This window comes from Mastigoproctus giganteus, chromosome 14 (genome assembly GCF_048544385.1).
Source record: "Mastigoproctus giganteus isolate SK-2022 chromosome 14, ASM4854438v1, whole genome shotgun sequence".
NCBI classification, from domain to species: Eukaryota; Metazoa; Arthropoda; class Arachnida; order Uropygi; family Thelyphonidae; genus Mastigoproctus; species Mastigoproctus giganteus.
The window spans coordinates 102,359,050-102,378,450 of record NC_143588.1 but is presented as its reverse complement, the minus strand read 5'-3'; the positions used below and the strand labels follow the sequence as shown (position 1 = coordinate 102,378,450).

The following is a 19,401-nucleotide window of genomic DNA, read 5'->3' as shown; positions in this document are numbered from 1 at the left end:
TATCATTTTATTAATTGTTTACCAGTTGCACGATTTTCGTGAAAATGAGGTCATAACCACACGGTGCAAGTTTTTATGCTTTGTCAAGAAAATATAATTTCATCGAGAAGTATGAAGTTAAGTGAATGGTGTTCGTGAAACTACATATATAAGCCGGAGAGGCTAGAATAGGTTAAGATTATCTCTTTACTAACTGCTACCTGCAGCCAAGAAATTAATATAAACAAATTAGAGAAGACTGCAAAACTACAAATAAGATGTGTGATTTCCATTTATTTTATTTTGTAATTTCATAGTCTTCTCTAATTTGTTTATTTTAATTGCATGGTGACAGTCATCAGTTAGCACCTCAGGTATCACTTACTTTATTTGGCAGCAGTCTTAATATATGGCATAAAAAGCATTTAATTGGATCACGTTTAATTCACACCTTCATTTAACTTTACATCCCATTTCCTTTTATGAGTTGAACAAGTGAACTAGTTTACAATTGGGATGAAACTGCTACTATTTTAGGAATCTCAATCCTAACTGAATATTCTGAAACTGATATGTTAAACAATATTTTTGACTAAAGCATACGTATTATTTTATATTTATATATATATTTATTATTTAAGTATTGATATTCAATTTGAAACTTCAAAATTTTTCTCCCCTTAGGCCTATATCAGTTGGAAACACGAATCTGATAAAGTTATTGTGTTTGAAAGAGCAAATTTAGTGTTTGTCTTTAATTTCCATTTATCAAGTAGCTTCCCTGATTATAAAATTGGGATTGATAAACCTGGAAAGTATCCTTTACAGATTTTTTGCATGATTAGTCCTTTTAAAATGATAACAATAAAGTAATATAAAACATTTTAATAAATGTACTCATAATATAAAAAATTGGTTTGAAAAGTTTCTTATTAAGAAATACCCTAATATACACTAAGTGCCCAGTTTATTAGGTACATGCTGTTATCCAGTCACTCCATTATACAGTATCATGTATGTCCCAGGCTTCATAAAAAGGTAGTCAGAATACCAAGGGATAGTGTATGCTTGTGCATTCCAACATAACTTAAGTGAATTTGAGTGTGGTACGATAATCAGTAGATGCCAGTGCAAGTATCGAAAACTGTTGCCTTGCTGGTGTGTGTGTGCGTGTGTAACAGCATCTAGATTGTACTGAGAATGATCCAATAACCAGAAAAACATAAGCCAGTGACAGTCATGTGGACCAGAAACAGATTGTTGATACCAGAGGCTGAAAAAGAATTATGCAGTATAGCAGATCATAGTTAGTCAAAGGCCAGTGCAGTACAATGGTGGTGTGCAAAATGGTATATCAGAATGCACAGTGCAGTACAATAGTGGCATGCAAAGGGGTATATCAGAATGCACAGTGCATTGGACCTTATTTACCAGCAGCTATAGAACACTGACACTGGATATTTGAAGAAAGAAAAGGGTTACCTGGTTTGACAAATCAGACTCATTCTACCAGGCATCAATATAGCAGGCTGGTAGTAGAAGCATGATGGTATGAGATGTTTTCACAGAACACATTAGGTCCCCTGATCTGGCGTGATCAATATCTGAATGCCACAGCATACTTGAAAACTGTTGCTGATAGGTGCATCCTTTCATGCTCACACAGTTTACCCATCTGGTAGTGGTTACTTCCGACAGAGTAATGCAGCATGTCACAAGGTACAGATCATTCAAGAATGGTTCTCTAATAATGAGGTAGCGACTTTATCATACTTGATTAGTCTGCTCACTCAAAGGAGCCCAACTCAATTGATCATCTGTGGGATAAGGTAGAACAAGCTGTTCAAAGCAGGAATATTTTGCTGTCTAATCTCAGATAATATAACTGTGGGTTGCAAGGCTGCATGGGCCAGCATCTCTGTGGAATTCTTTCAATACCTCATGGAGGTCATGCTCAATGACTTGAAACTATTCTGAAGTGCTCGTATGTGCATCTAAAGGAAATGTGCTCACTATTATGTCAGTGTATCTAATAAATTGGCCACTCAGTGTATATCGATGTGTGGATTCTTCATCTTCTGTGATGTAAGAGATTTCAAAATTTTGCAACTGATCTGTAATGAATTGCGTTTCACTTAGAGAGAAAATGAAATTAATCTTTAGCTGTTGATTGAATTAATTCCACCTTTACCCGACATAGCCAAGTGATCAGGAGTGAGAGTGCATTAGCTCACACTCTTTGAATGGACTGTAGTTCAAGCCCATATGACTGCTAAATGTGATTAATGAGTGTATTCGTGATTTATTGTAAACTCCTTTGACCTGGTATGAGGTTGACTTGGCGCATTATAGCCTTAGACACTAATGCGCCATAAAATCCTAAAAAAAACAACCAACCAACCTGGTTATGAGGAGTAGAGTATGAAATATTATACTCATGCTGTAGTATAATATTTCAGCCTTTGTGCAATCTTGTGTGTGTATGTATACACATATAAGAAAGGGGTAGACATTGTTTTACCTATTCATAGTCTGGCAGTGGTATTAATATTCTTGATATTTCAAAGGCTTTTGAGTTACATTCTCATTTATCAAATCTGTTACTAAAAAGTAAACTCAGTATTTCATGAATAGCTAGATATTTATGAAAAACATGTATAAAATATGTGGTATGCAAAAGACAAATTCAGCATGAATTTTTTCTTCTTGCAATTCTCAGGAAATAAAAATCTTTCTGCTTAGAAACAGATATAAGAAAATTCTGTATGAATGCTTAGTAATACAAAGCTATACAAATCACTCTGTTTTAGTGTTAGTTTTAAGATGAGAAGTTTGTCCCTACCTCATTGATTATATGAGGCTTTAAGCTTTTTACAGATAGATAAGTAACAGTAAACCAACAAGGGAGCACTGAATAACATTTTTCAACCAATGAAACTTATACTGTACAACTTAATACTTTAATATCTTTATACAACATAAATAACACTGCAACAGCTCAGCAGTTTACATATACAGGGTGTCTCAAATATATTGGTACAAATGTTTAGAGGAGGTAAGTAACATCTAAAGGAATATGAATCGCATAGGAACCCATAACCAGAAACGTCACCGTAAGTCGGTACATGGCACTGTTCATCAGTTTGTGAGAGGGAAAATTTCTGGTTCTCATTCAAGCAGTAATTGCCACCCGAATAGCATGCATCGATATACGAACTGTGAGCTGGCAGACATGCACCTAGTGTATGGATTAGCAGAGGGCCCACATGGTGGGTCCTCTCTTCACAATAAATGTGTGGGCAGGTATGGTCGGTGCTGCTTAGTCGGCCCATACCTGTTAGCATCCCGCATGAACTCCACTAAATATCGGATCTTTCTTGAACAAGTTCTACCAGGGTTACTTGACGATGTTCCAGCAAATGTGAGACACAACATTTGTTTTCAACATGATGGGGCACCTTCCCATTATGGAAGGTGTGTTCCTGACCATTTGAACAGGTGTTTTGGGCGTCGATGGATTGGCCGTGGTGGACCCGTTGCCTGGCCCCCACGCTCACCTGATTTATCGAACCTTGATTTCTTTCTGTGGGGACCCCTCAAATCTATCGTATATGAATCGCCTGTGGAGACAGAAATGGATCTCGTGGCAAGACTCGTCTGCGCTGCTGCTACTGTCAAAGAAACTCCAGGTGTATTCAACCATGTCCGCCAATCCATGCTGCCTCAGTGTCACGCATGCATTGCGTCTCATGGTGGAACTTTCGAGCATCTGTTGTAACATCATGAAATGCATCCATCTCGTACTCCATTGTTAATATTATGTCAAATAAATGTTTGCCACTAATTACTGTCTTGTGTCATTTCTGCTTCTTTTGCCTCTGCTACTACTTTCTCATGACGTTTCCGGCTATGGGTTCCTATGAGATTCACATTCCTTTAGATGTTACCTACCTCCCCTAAACGTTTGTACCAATATTTTTGAGACACCCTGTATATATATATATATACAGTTTTATATACATAATACAATACAATATTTTATATACACATATACAGTCCATTCCGGTTATTTGGGACACATTGGGACTAGTGCATTTTGGCCTGATTAAGTGCCTGCCCCAATTATCCGAAGTTTCACGTAAATAGTTAAAAATACAATGTCCCCCCCCCTTACAATTGATTCACTGTACAATCAAATCACATTACAACGAACTCACCATAGCAAAGTACCATTCACTATACGATGTGTAGTAAGCACCAGTCATTGTGATCACTTTTACGAATTGAATTTTAATTCTATGAAACAGTGATTCTAATTAGAGAAAATAGGAGGAATATTATCCACAGGCTATAAAACTAAAGATATTAAGCACAAATTTACCCTTTATTACCTTACCAATGAAAAAATTAAATATGTGAAAATCTGAAGAATATACGTGATAATCGGAATAATTAATGCATACTGTAATATGTACATACGAACTAGTTGACATTTCTGTTCACTGACATTTGTGGGTGGGGATTAAAATTTAAAAAAGTAAAAAGATAAGCAATCAATAACAAAGAACACGGCACACACAAATTGCAAGTAACACGATACGCGCAAGTGAGAACAGAGTAACGAGTTACCAAGCTTTAAAAATAGGAATGAAGAGAAGATCTGAAAATTAATTTTTTTATATGATTGAAGATTTCATGGAAGTGTAAACACATTTCACCATAATAACCCACAGAATTCCAGCTGTCAGTATTATCGCAAATTCAGTAAGATCGAGTTTACTGTCCGTTTATGATAGATTTCACTAACAGAAAAGCCCAATAAACAGGTGACTGCTAATTGTTTTATGGTTGTGACCTCCAGAATTTCAACCGAACCATGTGGTACCGTCGGAGACAATCATAGGGTAATCTCCAGTGCTGCGATCTCCTGCCCCGAGTAAACTGCATGCTGTCCCAATTACGCGAAGTAAACCCTGGCTATTTTCTCGATTGGTTTCTGTTTTTTAAGATTTGCCCCAAATAAACGGGTGGCCCAAATAACCGGAATCCACTGTATATTGATATATACAGTTTTATATAAATGGAATAATTATTTGATCTCTGTATTTCAAATACAGTAACCTTTATCACCATTGAAGGTAGGGTAAGAAGTTACAATAAATGATGGGATCATCATCACCATCAGCCATTTTCAATCCACTGCTGGATGAAGGCCTCTCCAGCAACTTTCCTGTCCCTTCTGTTTTGTGCAATGGTGATCCATTTACTGCCCACAAACTCTTGAATTTCAACTGTCCATCTCTGTTGTTGTTGTTGTCCAGGTTTTCTTTTAGCTCCTCTTGGGTACCATTTTGTTATTTTCTTAGTCCATCTGTCATCATGTCTTTGAGCTATGTGTCCTGCTCAAGTCCATTTCAGTTCTTTAGTTTTGATAAGAATGTCCTTTACTTGAATTTGCTGCCTAATCCATGTGTTTCTCTTCTTATCCAACAGTCTGATTCTGAATATAATTTGTTCCAGTCTTTGCTGTGTAGTTTTCAGCTTCTCTTCCATTCTTTTGATGAGTGCCCGTTTCACTTCCATAAGTCGTGGTGGGAAGTAGACATTGGTTCATTATTTTATGTTCTGGACAAATTGGGATATTGCTCCACAGTATGTGACTATATTTCCTGAATGCTATTCATCCGAAATTTATTCTTCTCTTGACTTCAAGCCATTTATCATTATTCCAGCTGATGACTTGTCCCGGATAAGTATATGATTCCACCTTTTCAATTTCTGCTCTCTCAATTATTATATCCCTTCCTGTGGCATACTTGTTCATCATTACTTTTGTTTTAACCAAATTCATGTTTTGTCCAAAATCCTTACTAACTTCTACATGACTTATTAAGATTTTCCTCTATGATTCTTTGGGATCATGGCTTATGATCACAATGAAGGGATAAGAAATGATAAATTCATCTCGAGTAGTGAACTTTTTTTTTTTTTTTTTTTTCCTTTTCTTTTTCATCCTGAAAGAGCAGTGGACTCTTTCTTCAAAGAGAGTTCACTGCTCTTTCAAGGACAGGAAATATAATTTATAGTTTAATTTTATTTTGTGAAAATCGCAACATAAATTTGCTTAACGTTATAACCATACCCTAACATAGTTGCACGCTGCTATCCATAGGTTTCTCAGTGGAGTTTAGTTTTAATAGTAACAAAAATAGTAGTTGGCAATTCAAATTATTATTTATTAATGCAGTAGAATTTTCTTAATAAGTAACAGATATAAGATAGTACTAGATTCGGATTCAGGGGAATTTGGGGGACACCAGCGTTTACGTGCTGATACAGAATTTTTCACCTTTCCAGAGCCATTTGCAGGAAGACCCAACTCCATGATGGTAAGGCATATACAGTATAAGTTATATGTTTACATTTAAGTTCTTTTAAAAATTGACATAACGACAATTAAAGAGTCTGAAATTGAGTGCAATCTTCTGAGTATTTTAAAATCAAAATGCAACAAAAAATTACAACTCACTAGTTGCAATTTAAAAGGGCCCTATTTGTTTCTGATTTTCATTAATGATGTTGTTGATGATGGTAATACAAGTAAGTTTTATGCCAAAATTTTCTGATTTAAGGCGTAAAAGGCTGTCACCAAGAATCAGGGAATGTTGCTACAACAGGTTATTAAATTCATAATTGATGCCGCCAACTCTGACCAATTATAACTTTATAAACATAAGTGAAATAAAATACAAATAAGTAAAATTGACTGTAAAGTATAGATTAAAATCGTTAAACTGTACTACTATAAAACTAAATAAAATTACAAATAAAATAAAATAAATAAGTAAAATCAACTGTAAAGTATAGATTAAAATCATTAAACTGTACTACTATAAAACTGAAGCTTTCAGCAGCATCTTCTGTCTTCCCAGCAGATCCAGGATGTACTTGGTACCTGCGCATACTCCGTTTCCCATATGGTAGCACTGAAAGTGGCACAGGGACTGTACGACCTTAAAATGTTCATCCCTATCCAGAATAACAGTCTCAAACATTACATTAATCCTACAACCCTTATCCCTATTCAAACTAAGATCACCCAAGGAACAAATCCTTAGGCTCTCCAGTCATTTCCGGTTCCAGAAACTCTCTACTTTATCTGTAATTTCAGCTCCTTCGGCTGTTATACCATGCTCGGTTTCCCAGGCATGTTCCATCACGGCCGACCCCTAGACATTAGCCAACCTAAGCGCCCTACTATGCTCCCCCATTCTATCGCATAATCTGCGCTTAGTCTCACCTACATAACATCCTACATATCAACTCCCACAACAGGGTCTTTAACCCCGCCAGGAATCTGGAAAGATTCTTGCCGGGTTTGGTTTCTCCTGTTTTGGGCCGGACAGTGAGGAATAGTCAGGAATTTATACGGTTTGCCCAGAATCAGAACATTGAAGCAGAAGAAATTTTGATATCATTTGATGTGGTGTCGTTATTCACGTGCATTCCAGTGGATCGTGCTTTGAACTGTGTGTGAACGGCCTTGGAGGGCTATAATACTTTGAGAGATAGGACGAATTTGAGTGTACAGGACATATGTGAAGGTGTTAGCTTGTGTTTGTCCGGCACCACTATGGTATTTGCAGGTGTGATATATCAGCAGAATCCAGGGTGTGGCTGTGGGTTCACCTATTAGTGCAGTCATTGCTAATTTAGCAATGGAAGAATTTGAGGATAGGATGTTGAGTTCCTCTGGTCCACTACCCATGTGGGCGTGGAAGAAGTATGTGGACGATACGTTCGCAATACTATGTAGGGGACGTGGGCCAGAGGTTCTCAATTGGCTTAATAGTGGTTTTCCCCTTTATAAAGTTTATCTCCGAGGTCGAACGGAGGGTGCGCTCTGCCATTTTTGGATGTTTTGGTGTACTGGGTGGGCCGACAATTAAAAACAAGAGTGTTTAGGAAGGAGATGTGTTGGGCCCAGTATACTCATTTTGGTTCTGCCCAGACTGGAGGTCATAAGAAGAGTGAGTGTGGTTAGGGTTTTAATGAGCAGGGCTTGGTCACACTGCTATTCCTCGGAGGATAGGGAGGAAGAAATCAAGCAGGTCACGGCCGACCTTTTGAGATATGGATACCCCCGGAACGTGATTGAAGGTTGTTGTGGACATGGTACTCGGAGTGGGCACTTGGCTCCACTGTGTACATTCCCTACTATTCGGGCATGTCACAGCCAATAGCCCGCATATTACAGTCATACCAGTTGCGTTGTGTGCAGCTTCCGGGTCAGAAGCTGTGCACGGTGATGGCTGCAGTTAAAGACCCTGTTGTGGGACAACAGTGGGGGTTGTCTATAAAATTCAGTGCCCGGATTGTGGGGGATGTTACGTAGGTGAGACTAAGTGCAGATTACGCGATAGACTTGGGGAGCATAACATAGTAGGGTGCTTAGGTTGGCTAATGTCTCGTGGTTGGCCATGGCGGAACATGCCTGGGAAACTGGGCATGGTATAACAGCCGAAGGGGCTGTAATTATGGATAAAGTAGAGGGTTTCTGGAACCGGAAGTGGCTGGAGAGTCTAAGGATTTATTTCTTGGGTGATCTTAGTTTGAATAGGGATAAGGGTTGTAGGATTAATGTAATGTTTCAGACCGTTATCCTAGATAGGGATGAACGTTTTAAGGTCGTACAGCCCCATGCCACTTCTGGTGCTAACATATAGGAAACGGAGTATGCGCAGGTACCATAGTACATCCTGGATCTGCTGGGAAGGCTTAGTGCTTTTATAATGGGTTGTCGATGCAGCACTACTTATGTTGAGGAAGGCAGCAGGTGCTGCCGAAAGCGTCAGTTTTATAGTAGTATAGTTTGATGATTTTAATCTATACTTTACAGTCAATTTTATTTATTTATTTTATTTCACTTATATTTATAAAGTTCTAATTGGTCAGAGTTGGCGGCATCAATTATGAACAGATTTCCTGACCACAGAGGCCTTTTTAGTGAGGACTTATTAAAACTTATTTTACATGTTTAAACAAATTATATAACTTGTCTAAAAATGCCATTTAAGGTGTAATGCTACTAAATGTCGTGTTCTCTATCTGGGTCTCATTAATTCCAAGTTAAATTATCAACTTATTGCACCCTGCACCATTGAAAATCAAAAGAACTTAAGGGGTTTAATACTATTCATCACGAAATGCTGTTAGTAATGTAGTAAGGCTGTAGGATAGCACAAGATACTGCCAGTGATATACAGAAATTTTCTGAGTAGAGAAAAAGATATAAGTATTTTACATACAGTTAGTGATCAGATCATATCTTGAATTTTGTATGCAGGTATGGAAACTTCATTTCAAGGTTATTGATTTACTGAAAAGGTGCAAAGGAGGGGCAATAAACTTAGTTATAGTCAACTATTGATACCAGTTACCACATAGCCTTGTAGAATCATTTTTTATTTTACATTATTAACTTAATTTTTACACTGTGTAGGGACTACCTTGTCTATTAGTATTACGATAAAGGCCGCATATTTGCTTCCCCCTTTTTCTAATACTACAGACAAGTTTGGAAATGGAGTGTCTGGTACATGGTCAGGAGTAGTCCCATGATGAATTTCCTGGCTGTGTATCATATTTCCATTTACTATATTCAAATTTTGCATATTTGCCATCCCCTTATTCAACCTCTTGCTAAAATTGCCCTTTCACTTATTTTTTTGTACAAAACTTTTTGTGTATATTTTTTGCTTCCTCAGTCCCAGTTCATTTTTGTACTAGGTTTTTCAAATTATTTTACCTGTTTAACCACTACCTCACTTCCACCTATCCAACCCCAGGGGCTCACATTTGGTGAGTATGGGCTTGGCACACCCAGGGTCCTGAGCTGGATATCATCATTCTTCTCTTCTTGGTGATTCCTCTCTCTCTCTCTCTCTCTCTCTCGGAAATTTTTTTTTTAGCTGGTGCAGCATAAGCCTCAGGCTTCCTTAAACTATATGGCTAATAATAATCCCTTAAACTTTTCTTAGGTCAGGCACTATGTGTACTTTTCATTTCCATTTGCACAGACATTTTATTTATTTTACAAACTACATATTATTTATATCCTTTTGCTTCCTTTACTGCTGCACTGTGCATTTTGGAGCATTAGACATACAATAACTGTTGTTATTTTCCTTGTTCTGCTTATTTTTCTTCTGTTTTTTTTTTTTGTTAGTTGTTGGTGCATCAGCTTCTGTGGCCACAATGCACCTCTAAAAGTTTTTGCATTTTACTCTGATCGAAACCCGAGACCTTTGGGTTGCCAGGCAGGCACTTTACCCACCTGGCTAGCCCCGTCGGCATTTTTTCTTCTTTAAAGTTTTATATTACTACTATATATATATATTATATAACCTTATTTTTTAAATATAATACCAGATGGATAATTAGAGAATTTAAAATATAAATATTAGGTGTGAAAACAATACCCATTTAGCCAAAGGGCTAAGTATTTAGGTAACCTATATTGGACTTCTTTGTACTCTATAAATAAACACAGAAATAATAAAATAGTAAAATTAACATGATGATGTAGCTAATTATAGATATATGGATACATTGAATGGAACGTTATGGCAAACAGAAACAGATAGCCTCTGCTAATTATTGATGGGATATATTGAGTGGAGCTAGCCCTAGTTAACGTTCCATTCATTGTATCCATATATCTATAATTAGCTATATCATCATTTTAATTTTATTATTTTATTTTATTTTATTATATTCTATGTGTTTATTTATAGGGTACAACAAAGAAGTCCAACTTAGGTTACCTAAATACTTAGACCTTTGACTTAATGGTTATTATTGTTATTATTTGGTTTTTTTTTTTTTTTTAGGAGCATTAGCAACTAAGGCCATATTGCTCCGGGATATGCGGTGGTCATTTCCTGACCTTTCCGCATCCTCCGTATTTGGTGGTGACGGGCTCGAACCCCGGTCTAATCAAGAAACATGTGCTACGCACTGCTGCTCCTTCCCACCTGGCTACGGAGGCGCCTTGACTTAATGGGTATAGTTTTCACCCATAATACTTATATTCTAAATTCTCCAATTATCCAGTTGGTATTATATTTAAAAAATAAGGTTATATACAGACCAATGTAATGTTCAATCATTAATTTGATGGCATTAATCCATAATCTTCTACATAAGTTCATATATATATATATATATATATATATATATATATATATAAACAAACTTAAGTGAGAATAATGATAAAAAATAAATAAAAATGCCAGCAGCATGGCAAGACAGAGTGAAAATTGTGAAATTATACAAAATGATCAAACCAACAGGGAGGGAAGAGAATAAAATTATTGCAGCAGAAACTCTTGAAGATAATTTAGAAGTCTAAATACAAAGATAATAAAATATAATCAATTAAATGAAATTTAACGGTGCCCCCCTGACGGACACCAGGTCCAAATTTATGTGAAATATCACGAGCAGAGATGTGAACAACTGCAATAAAATAAAATAAAATAAACAGAATAAGAAAAACAGAAATAGACTGACCATTATGCCCCATCTCAACAGAGGACCACAAGGCCAATAATGGTCAGGGAGTCGTTGCATTTCGATAGCTAGACAAATCGCCACAAAGGCGAATCAATCGAAAGATCAGTCCGCCCTCTGAGCCCCAGATCAAAATGCAGCGATTCCCTGACCATTATTGGTCTTGTGGTCCTCTGTTGAGATGGGACATAATGGTCAGTCTATTTCTGCTTTTGTTTTATTTTATTGCAGTTGTTCACATCTCTGCTCATGATATTTCACATAAATTTGGACCTGGTGCCTATCAGAGGGGGCACCATTAAATTTCATTTAATTGGCTATTCAAAATTTAATTGATTATATTTTATTATCTTTGTATTTAGACTTCTAAATTATCTTTGAGAATTTCTGCTGAAATAATTTTATTCTCTTCCCTCCCTGTTGGTTTGATCGTTTTGTATAATTTCACAATTTTGGCTCTTCTGTCTTGCCATGCTGCTGGCATTTTTATTTATTTTTTATCATTATTCTCACTTAAGTTTATATCTCAAGCGTCATGTAGAGGAAAATGCTTTTTGCTGCCTCTGATGTATGCTTTACCCCTTTTTTATGTAAGATTCAGTTTTCAATGATTTCAAACATTATTCAAATATAAGTGTGTATATATATATATATATATAAATATATATTTTTTTTTTTTTTTTTTTTTGCCTTAGCAGGTGTTGCATAATCTTTGCTTCCTTGCATAATTTCTCCCACTTGTATTCTGTGCTTTTCTTTTGTGGAACATCTTAAATGAACAAGTCATGTTTAAATCTATCTTATTAAAAACATTGCCTGTTGCATACTTTTTCACACAGGTATAGCAATACAAATTTGTTGTTTATATCTGCTAGCATTAAAAGGAAACACTGTCTCTATGCAGCAAATTGTTTCTTTTCAGCAAAACACAAGAGTAGATAGGTGTTTGGGTTTACAGCAATAATCTATTGCACCATCCCCTTCATAAAGAGAACTGATACCATATATGACCCCACTTCATAACAGACCCCAAATTATAACCAGTAAAACTGGTATTACGAGAGTCGTGACAAATTTTGATATTTCCATTTTTTATGACCATTACAGGTGCAGGCTTTTCATATTATTGAATGATTTAGAAGCAGTATTTAATATATGAGGTGTGGCAATAAAGTTCCTGGATGTGCAGTAAAAATAACAAAGTGAAAGCTCAAAAATAGTATGCTCCCTCTGCCTATTCTATACAATGCCATGTTTCATCAAAGATGTCTTCACAACAAGTGCAGAATAGGCAGAGGGGGGGCATATTATTATGCAACAAGAACCAGCTACCTGTACTTAGAAAATACACCTCATAGTCTTTGAAGCACCCATACATAGAATACAGCATTGACTTTGTCCACTTGAAACAGATTCCTTGCGAATCACACCCTGTTTGTTGAAAACTTGATCAGCATCATCATCATGATCCTGGAATTCTGTAAATAAAACTTTTTTGAGCCTTGGTGATGATTTTGAAGTCTCTGTATGCTCTGATGCTTCATCTCCTGGCTGTACTAAAACACTCATCTCCAGTGACAGTACAGTTAGGATTGTCTTGACAAGTTTGGATGCAGTTTTCGCATGGTGACATTCTTTGTTGCTTTTGCTCATCCATGCGGCTGTGTGGTACAAATTTTGCACAGACCTTCCTCTTCCCTATAATCTTCATGCACGGTTTGACAGATCATCTGCTTATTCATATCCATCACATCAGTTGTCATTCTGTATCAAACAATAATCTCTTGCCACAATTTCTCAACCTTTTGGAGTTCTGTCCTCATTTTAAGAGGTTTATTCATTTTAAGACACCCACTTCTTAGATCACCACAAACATCCTCATATCTGTCTTCAAACCACTTATACCGTTCAGACACACTGTCACAACTTAATAACTTAATGTTTCGTCACCATAAACAGTTTTTAACATTTTATACATTTCTGTTGCAGGTTTTTTCCAGTTTAAAGCAAAATTTGATATCAAACTAGTTGTTACTTGCACCCTCTCACACTTAGTAAAACTCATCTAGTTTTTTATATTTTCTAAACTTAACCATTCAGTTTAATTACAACTGTATTATATTTATTAGTCTCTCCCGTATACTTTTAAGTTTCTTTTCTCTCTGTATACACATTGTCTGTTCACAAGCCTTACATAATAATGCATTAAAACTACATTTAATCTATGAATTTCTTCTTCTTTTCCATGCATTTTGTGTGGAAAAAGAAGAAATATTAATTGTTGGATTTCTATTAGTCCAATTTTAATGAAATTTATAATGGCATAACAAATATTTTTAAAAGGCTCAATTATAAAATTTTGTCCATTGGAAGTGCTCCTGTTACATGTGGATGGATAGATAGACATGAGAAAGCCAATAGATGCATATATATTTATATGCGAACGTGCCCAAAAATTCTCAGTACAGTCAGCAGTTTCATCAGCTGGAATTGTTAGGCCAGTCTTGCTGAATGGTATAGTTAATGTGAATGCTACCTGAAATTCCTTCAAGACTACTTTATCACAACTATTCCAGGCATGGTGATGAACAGGGAAGAACCACTTTTCCAACAAGATTAAATAAAATTACATATGGCAAATGAAGTTCTTCATTTACTGAAGGAACATTTTAATGATAAGGTTATCGATAATTGATGTACTAGATAGTGTGAGATTGGACACTCTTGACCACTGTACTGTGTTAGATCTAAATCCCTGTGATTATTTCTGATTATGTCTTGTAGGGGTTTCCTAAAGGATAGCATTTACACTGATGAGCCAAAACATTAGGACCACCTGCCTAATATGATCTGTCTTCAAACCACTTATACCGTTCAGACACACTGTCACAACTTAATAACTTAATGTTTCGTCACCATAAACGTTGGTCCTCCATGTGCAGCCAAAACAGCTCTTACCCGGTGAGGCATGGATGCTACAAGATTTCTAAATGTGTCTTGTGGTATCTGGTACCAACATGTAACCAGCAGATCCTTTAACTCCTGTAAGGTCCGTGGTTGAGACGTTGTTCCAACACAAACAACAGATGCTCAATGAGATTGATGTCTGGGGAATTTGGAGGCCAGGACAATACCTGGAAGTCTTCCTCATGTTCCGCGAACCAGTCTCGAACAATCAGGGCGGTGTGACATGACACATTATCCTGCTGAAAGATGGCACTGCCAGAGGGGTACACCATTGCCATGATAGGGTGTACCTGGTCAGCAATGATTTTTAGGTAGGTGGTAGACGTCAGAGTGCCCAGCACATGGATGACTGGACCTAGGGTATCCCAACAGAACATCGCCCAAAGCATGACATTGCCGTCACCAGCTTGTTTTCATCCCACGGTGTATCCAGGCACCATTACTTCCCAGGTAAACAATGCACCGTACCCAGCTGTCCACATGGTGCAACAGGAAAAGTGATTCATCGGACCAGACAACCTTCTTCCAGTCATTCGAGGTCCAGTTTCAATTTTCTCGTACCCATTGTAGGCACTGTTGCCGATGAACCATGGTTAGCATGGGCACTCGGAGCGGCCTGTAGCTACGCAGCCCCATTTTCAGCAGGGTTCAATGTACTGTGTGTTGTGACACATTACTCCCATCACCAGCATTCCAATTACCGGCAAGTTGCGCCACAGTCACCCTTCTGTTGCCACATACCATCCGGGAGAGCCTCTGCTCACCTTGAGCAGTCATGGTCGTCCAACGCCTCACCAGCAGTTCGTGGGTTTTCCCTCCTCTGACCACTTTCGGTAGGTACTAACCACGGCTGACTGTGAGCACACCACCAACCGTGCCGTTTCGGATATGCTCTGACTCAGTCGTCTGGCCATTACAATTTGGACTTTGTCAAACTTACTTAAGTCCACTGCCTTTCCCATCTGAAGAACAAGAGTAACACTGATTAACAGAGCTCAGTATCAGGTGTTTTTTATACCATGTCCCGACTCTCACACACGCCGTAGTTCACCTGCAGTTACTTTGATTTGCATAACGACTTGCTGGTCATAGTGTTTTGGCTCATCAGTGTATATGAATAATCCACATATCATTGCAGAAGTGAAAGGTGAAATTACAGCTGTTGTGGATTGTGTTGGACACATAAAATTGCATGTTGAATATGATTTTGCTCGAATAATAAACTCCTATGTCTTGTGTTTATTGATACAAAACTCACTAATGCTAGCCCATTACATCAAAAAATATAAGCATTCAAAATTGTCTTCTCTTTATGACTGTATATGGCTTTTATAATGACTATTACTTTTATAACTTGGAATCTTGCATAATAGTAAAAATTTGTATTTAGTACCCATTGATTTCTGTTTACATATATATTTCGTTATACAGTAGAACATTGATTATCCGACTATCAATTATCTGAACCACCGCCCCCCCCTCCAAAAAAAATGCTGAAATATTACTCCTGCTGCTTAATTCATTTCTGATTATTATTCGAAGATATATGCAGTATAGCATAGAAATAAGACTTAATTAATTTGTCATTACAGGAGTTAAAAATCAGATGTTGGCTTTAGCAACTGTGGGACCCAGGACAGTCTTCTCATGACCTTGATGCGTCATTGTCTGTTGTGTGAGTGCAGGAATATGGTGGGGGGGGGAGTGGTTAGCTTTCACTCAGTCTGCTGTAGTGTGAGGTTATTGCAGGCATTTTGTTTCTAATCACTCAGTGTTTGAGTTTTTGTTCATGGCTGTTTCAAAGTGAAATACTGTGCCATTTTGCTTTTTAATTTTAATACTGCTGCCCCTTTGTATTAATAATGGCATCTACAGGCAAAAGAAACCACAATGTGTTGTCAATAGAAGACAAGGTAAATTATTAATAGTCTGGAAAAGGGCGAAACGAGTGTATCTCTTGCTAAGATTTTTAATGTTGGTAAAGCAACTATATCTGACATAGAGCAGAGCAAAAATGAAAATTTGAAGTTTGCTTCAAAATTTCATTTTTGGACTTTGCCAAACTTACTCAAGTTAGACATTGAAGGCTCTTAAAAAAGGAAAACTATGTAAAAACCTAGTAATGAGAAATTAGAAGACTGTTTATTTATGGCTACTACAAAAGAGAAGTCAAGGCAAACCTATTTCTGGACCTCTGTTATGCGAAAAAGTGTTACAATTGAATCAAAAGTTTAAAAGCCCATCTGAATTTAAAGCCAGTAAAGGATGGCTGAAAATTTTCAAATCTCACCAAGGTATAAGGGAGCTTGAAATTCAAGGAGAAGCTTTATCAGGTGATGTCCCAGGAGCAGAAGTTTTTAGAGTCTTTTCTGAAATTGGCAGAGGAAGAAGGTTTTTCCCAAGGATAATGTTTACAAAGCAGATGAAACTGGTCTTAATTGGAAGTCGCTCCCTCATAAATCACTTGCATCGTGATGCAAAGTGGCTGCTTGTTTGTTATTTGGTTTTTAGGAGCATTAGCAACTAAGGCCATATTGCTCCAGGGATATGCGGTGGTCATTCCCTGACCTTTCCGCATCCTCCATATTTGGTGGTCACAGGCTCGAACCCCAGTCTAATCAAGAAGCGTGTGCTATGCACTGCTGCTCCTACCCACCTGGCTATGGAGACGCCAACAAAATGGCTGCTCCTGGTTTCAAAGCTAACAAACAGCATGTTACAGTTATGGTGTGTGCAAATGCAAATGGACAGCATGTTTTACCATTGTTGGTGATTGGGAAATTGAAGACACTTTAAAGGTGTAACGTGCCTACCAGTATGACATAAAGCACAGAAAAATGCTTGGACGAATAAAATCTTGGAATAAAATCTTGGACGAAGCCAAGATTTTATTCCAAGTGTAAAGAGGCATCAAGAAAATGAGGGTAAAGCTGGTAAAGTTTGGCTTATTATCAGTAATGCACCATCCCACCGTCCTCTTTAAAAACTGAATTCAATGGATCACAGTGTTATAGGAAAACTAAAAAAAGAGGTACAAGAAACAAGTCTTGCATCGCTTGCTGTTACCAGAGGGAGATGAAGAGTCTGTGATTGAGCTTTCAAAGAAACTCAACATTAAGGATTGTTGCTACATGTTAGCAGATGCCTGGAACATTATGTTGTCGGAGGGAAATCTGAAAAAAGGCATGGCATAAACTTTGGAGTGCTGCCGAAGAGACGGTCACACGTGTACAAGATTTGAATGAAGACTTAGCTGAGATTATAACCTTATTTCAATGGATTCCCAGGTTTTCCAAGTGTTGACAAGATGATGCAGAGGCATGGTTCAACAACGATGCTAGCAATCCTGGTTATATTTTCACTGAAGAAGAAATTGGTGCTTTAGTCCAGGATGAAGAGTGTGCTGATTCTAACCAATGTGATTCTGATGACGAAGAAGAAGAGAGAGCAGGCCTGCTCACGTGGAGGCCTTCACTGCACTAGAAACTGCAATGACATCGTGTGAGAAACAGTCTGAATGCAGTTCTACAGAGATACTGCTATTAAAGAGGATGAAGAACTCACCACAAAAAAAAAGAATCTTGCATGGTTCAAAGAAAAATTCAAGATGACATATTTCAAAAAATAAACCTTTCCAGGTTCATTATACTCTTATTTGTGTGCAATTACTTGTGTTGGTTTATTTCTGTTTATGTAAAAAAAGTGATCTATAATTGAAACAGTGTAAAACAATTATGTAAGCTCAAAATAAATATAATATACATTGTTTCTTCAAAATATTTTGATTATTATTTACAAACCATTTCCTAAATAAATTGGTTTTTATAATACTTCTTTTTATAATATGTAGTAATAACCTTGCATACAATAATTTAATTGTAGGCCTAATTACACTGTTTCGTATAAACTAGGTATTCTCATGTATGATTGATTAACCGAACCAACCTTGGTCCCAATTAGATAATCAGATAATCGACATTCTACCATAGTTCCTTTTTTATAGTAGTTGTGCATACATAAAATGTCTTAATATTTATAACTTTTAAAATTTTTAATTGCAGGTATACATCCCCAGTCGTGTTGGTATAATACTGGCATTAATAGAATAACTTGACATTAAATCTAAGGAAAGAAAATTGTGAAGTGTTAATCATGAACAAAAGATATATGAAATTTTGAGATTAGTTGCAGTAATAAGAGAAAGAGGATATGTTGGACTGAAATTGTTCTAGTAGAACACTCATGTAAAGAATTTTTCATAGAATATAACAAAAAAAAGTACATGAAATTTTTTGTGCCATAAATGCTAGGTGTTCAAATCATGTATATACATATTTTTCAGTGAGAAAAGTCATGTAAAAGAATTATCTGTAGATTTGGTATTTATATGGAATTTTTCTCATATTGCTGAAGAATTAAACTGATTTCTGAAATCATTTTTATTAGAATGATTTCAGAATGTACTTTAATTATAATATATCATGACTGTCCTAAAAATGACATTCCTTATATATCACTATTCAGCATGGTTTGAAATGCTGAATGATATATAAATGATGATATAAAAAACTGACACAATATATAAATTAAAAAGCTAGTTGACTAGGAAATTTTACTCCATTTTTATTTATTCAAAGTACATCAGTTTTTAGTGCTTCTTAAAAAAAATTAAAACACCTTGTAGTTCCTTGGCATTACATACTGTGTACCATTCTTGGCAATACATAAACTATAAAAATGCAATAGTACTGTATAATTTTTTTGCTTTTCATCAATTCCATATGATTGCAGTGTTTGTTTTTTAAATTATGAAAACAAGACAAAATGTAATAAAAGTTGTTTATATTTAAGTTACACAATTAGTTTATTTATAGATTTAGT

At 36.5% G+C, this 19,401-nt stretch overlaps 1 protein-coding gene across 1 annotated transcript in view; it reads left to right on the top strand.

The window, feature by feature from the left end:
- AGBE (1,4-alpha-glucan-branching enzyme) overlaps positions 1-18,660 on the top strand; it is a 122,111-nt gene extending 103,451 nt beyond the window's left edge. The window contains exons 13-15 of the mRNA XM_090388907.1: positions 664-794; positions 6,251-6,368; positions 18,582-18,660. Of these exons, the coding sequence (XP_090245033.1) occupies positions 664-794; positions 6,251-6,368; positions 18,582-18,629 (297 nt within the window). The 3' untranslated portion in view covers positions 18,630-18,660. The remainder of the gene's footprint in view (positions 1-663; positions 795-6,250; positions 6,369-18,581) is intronic.
- Positions 18,661-19,401: the final 741 nt, after the last annotated feature.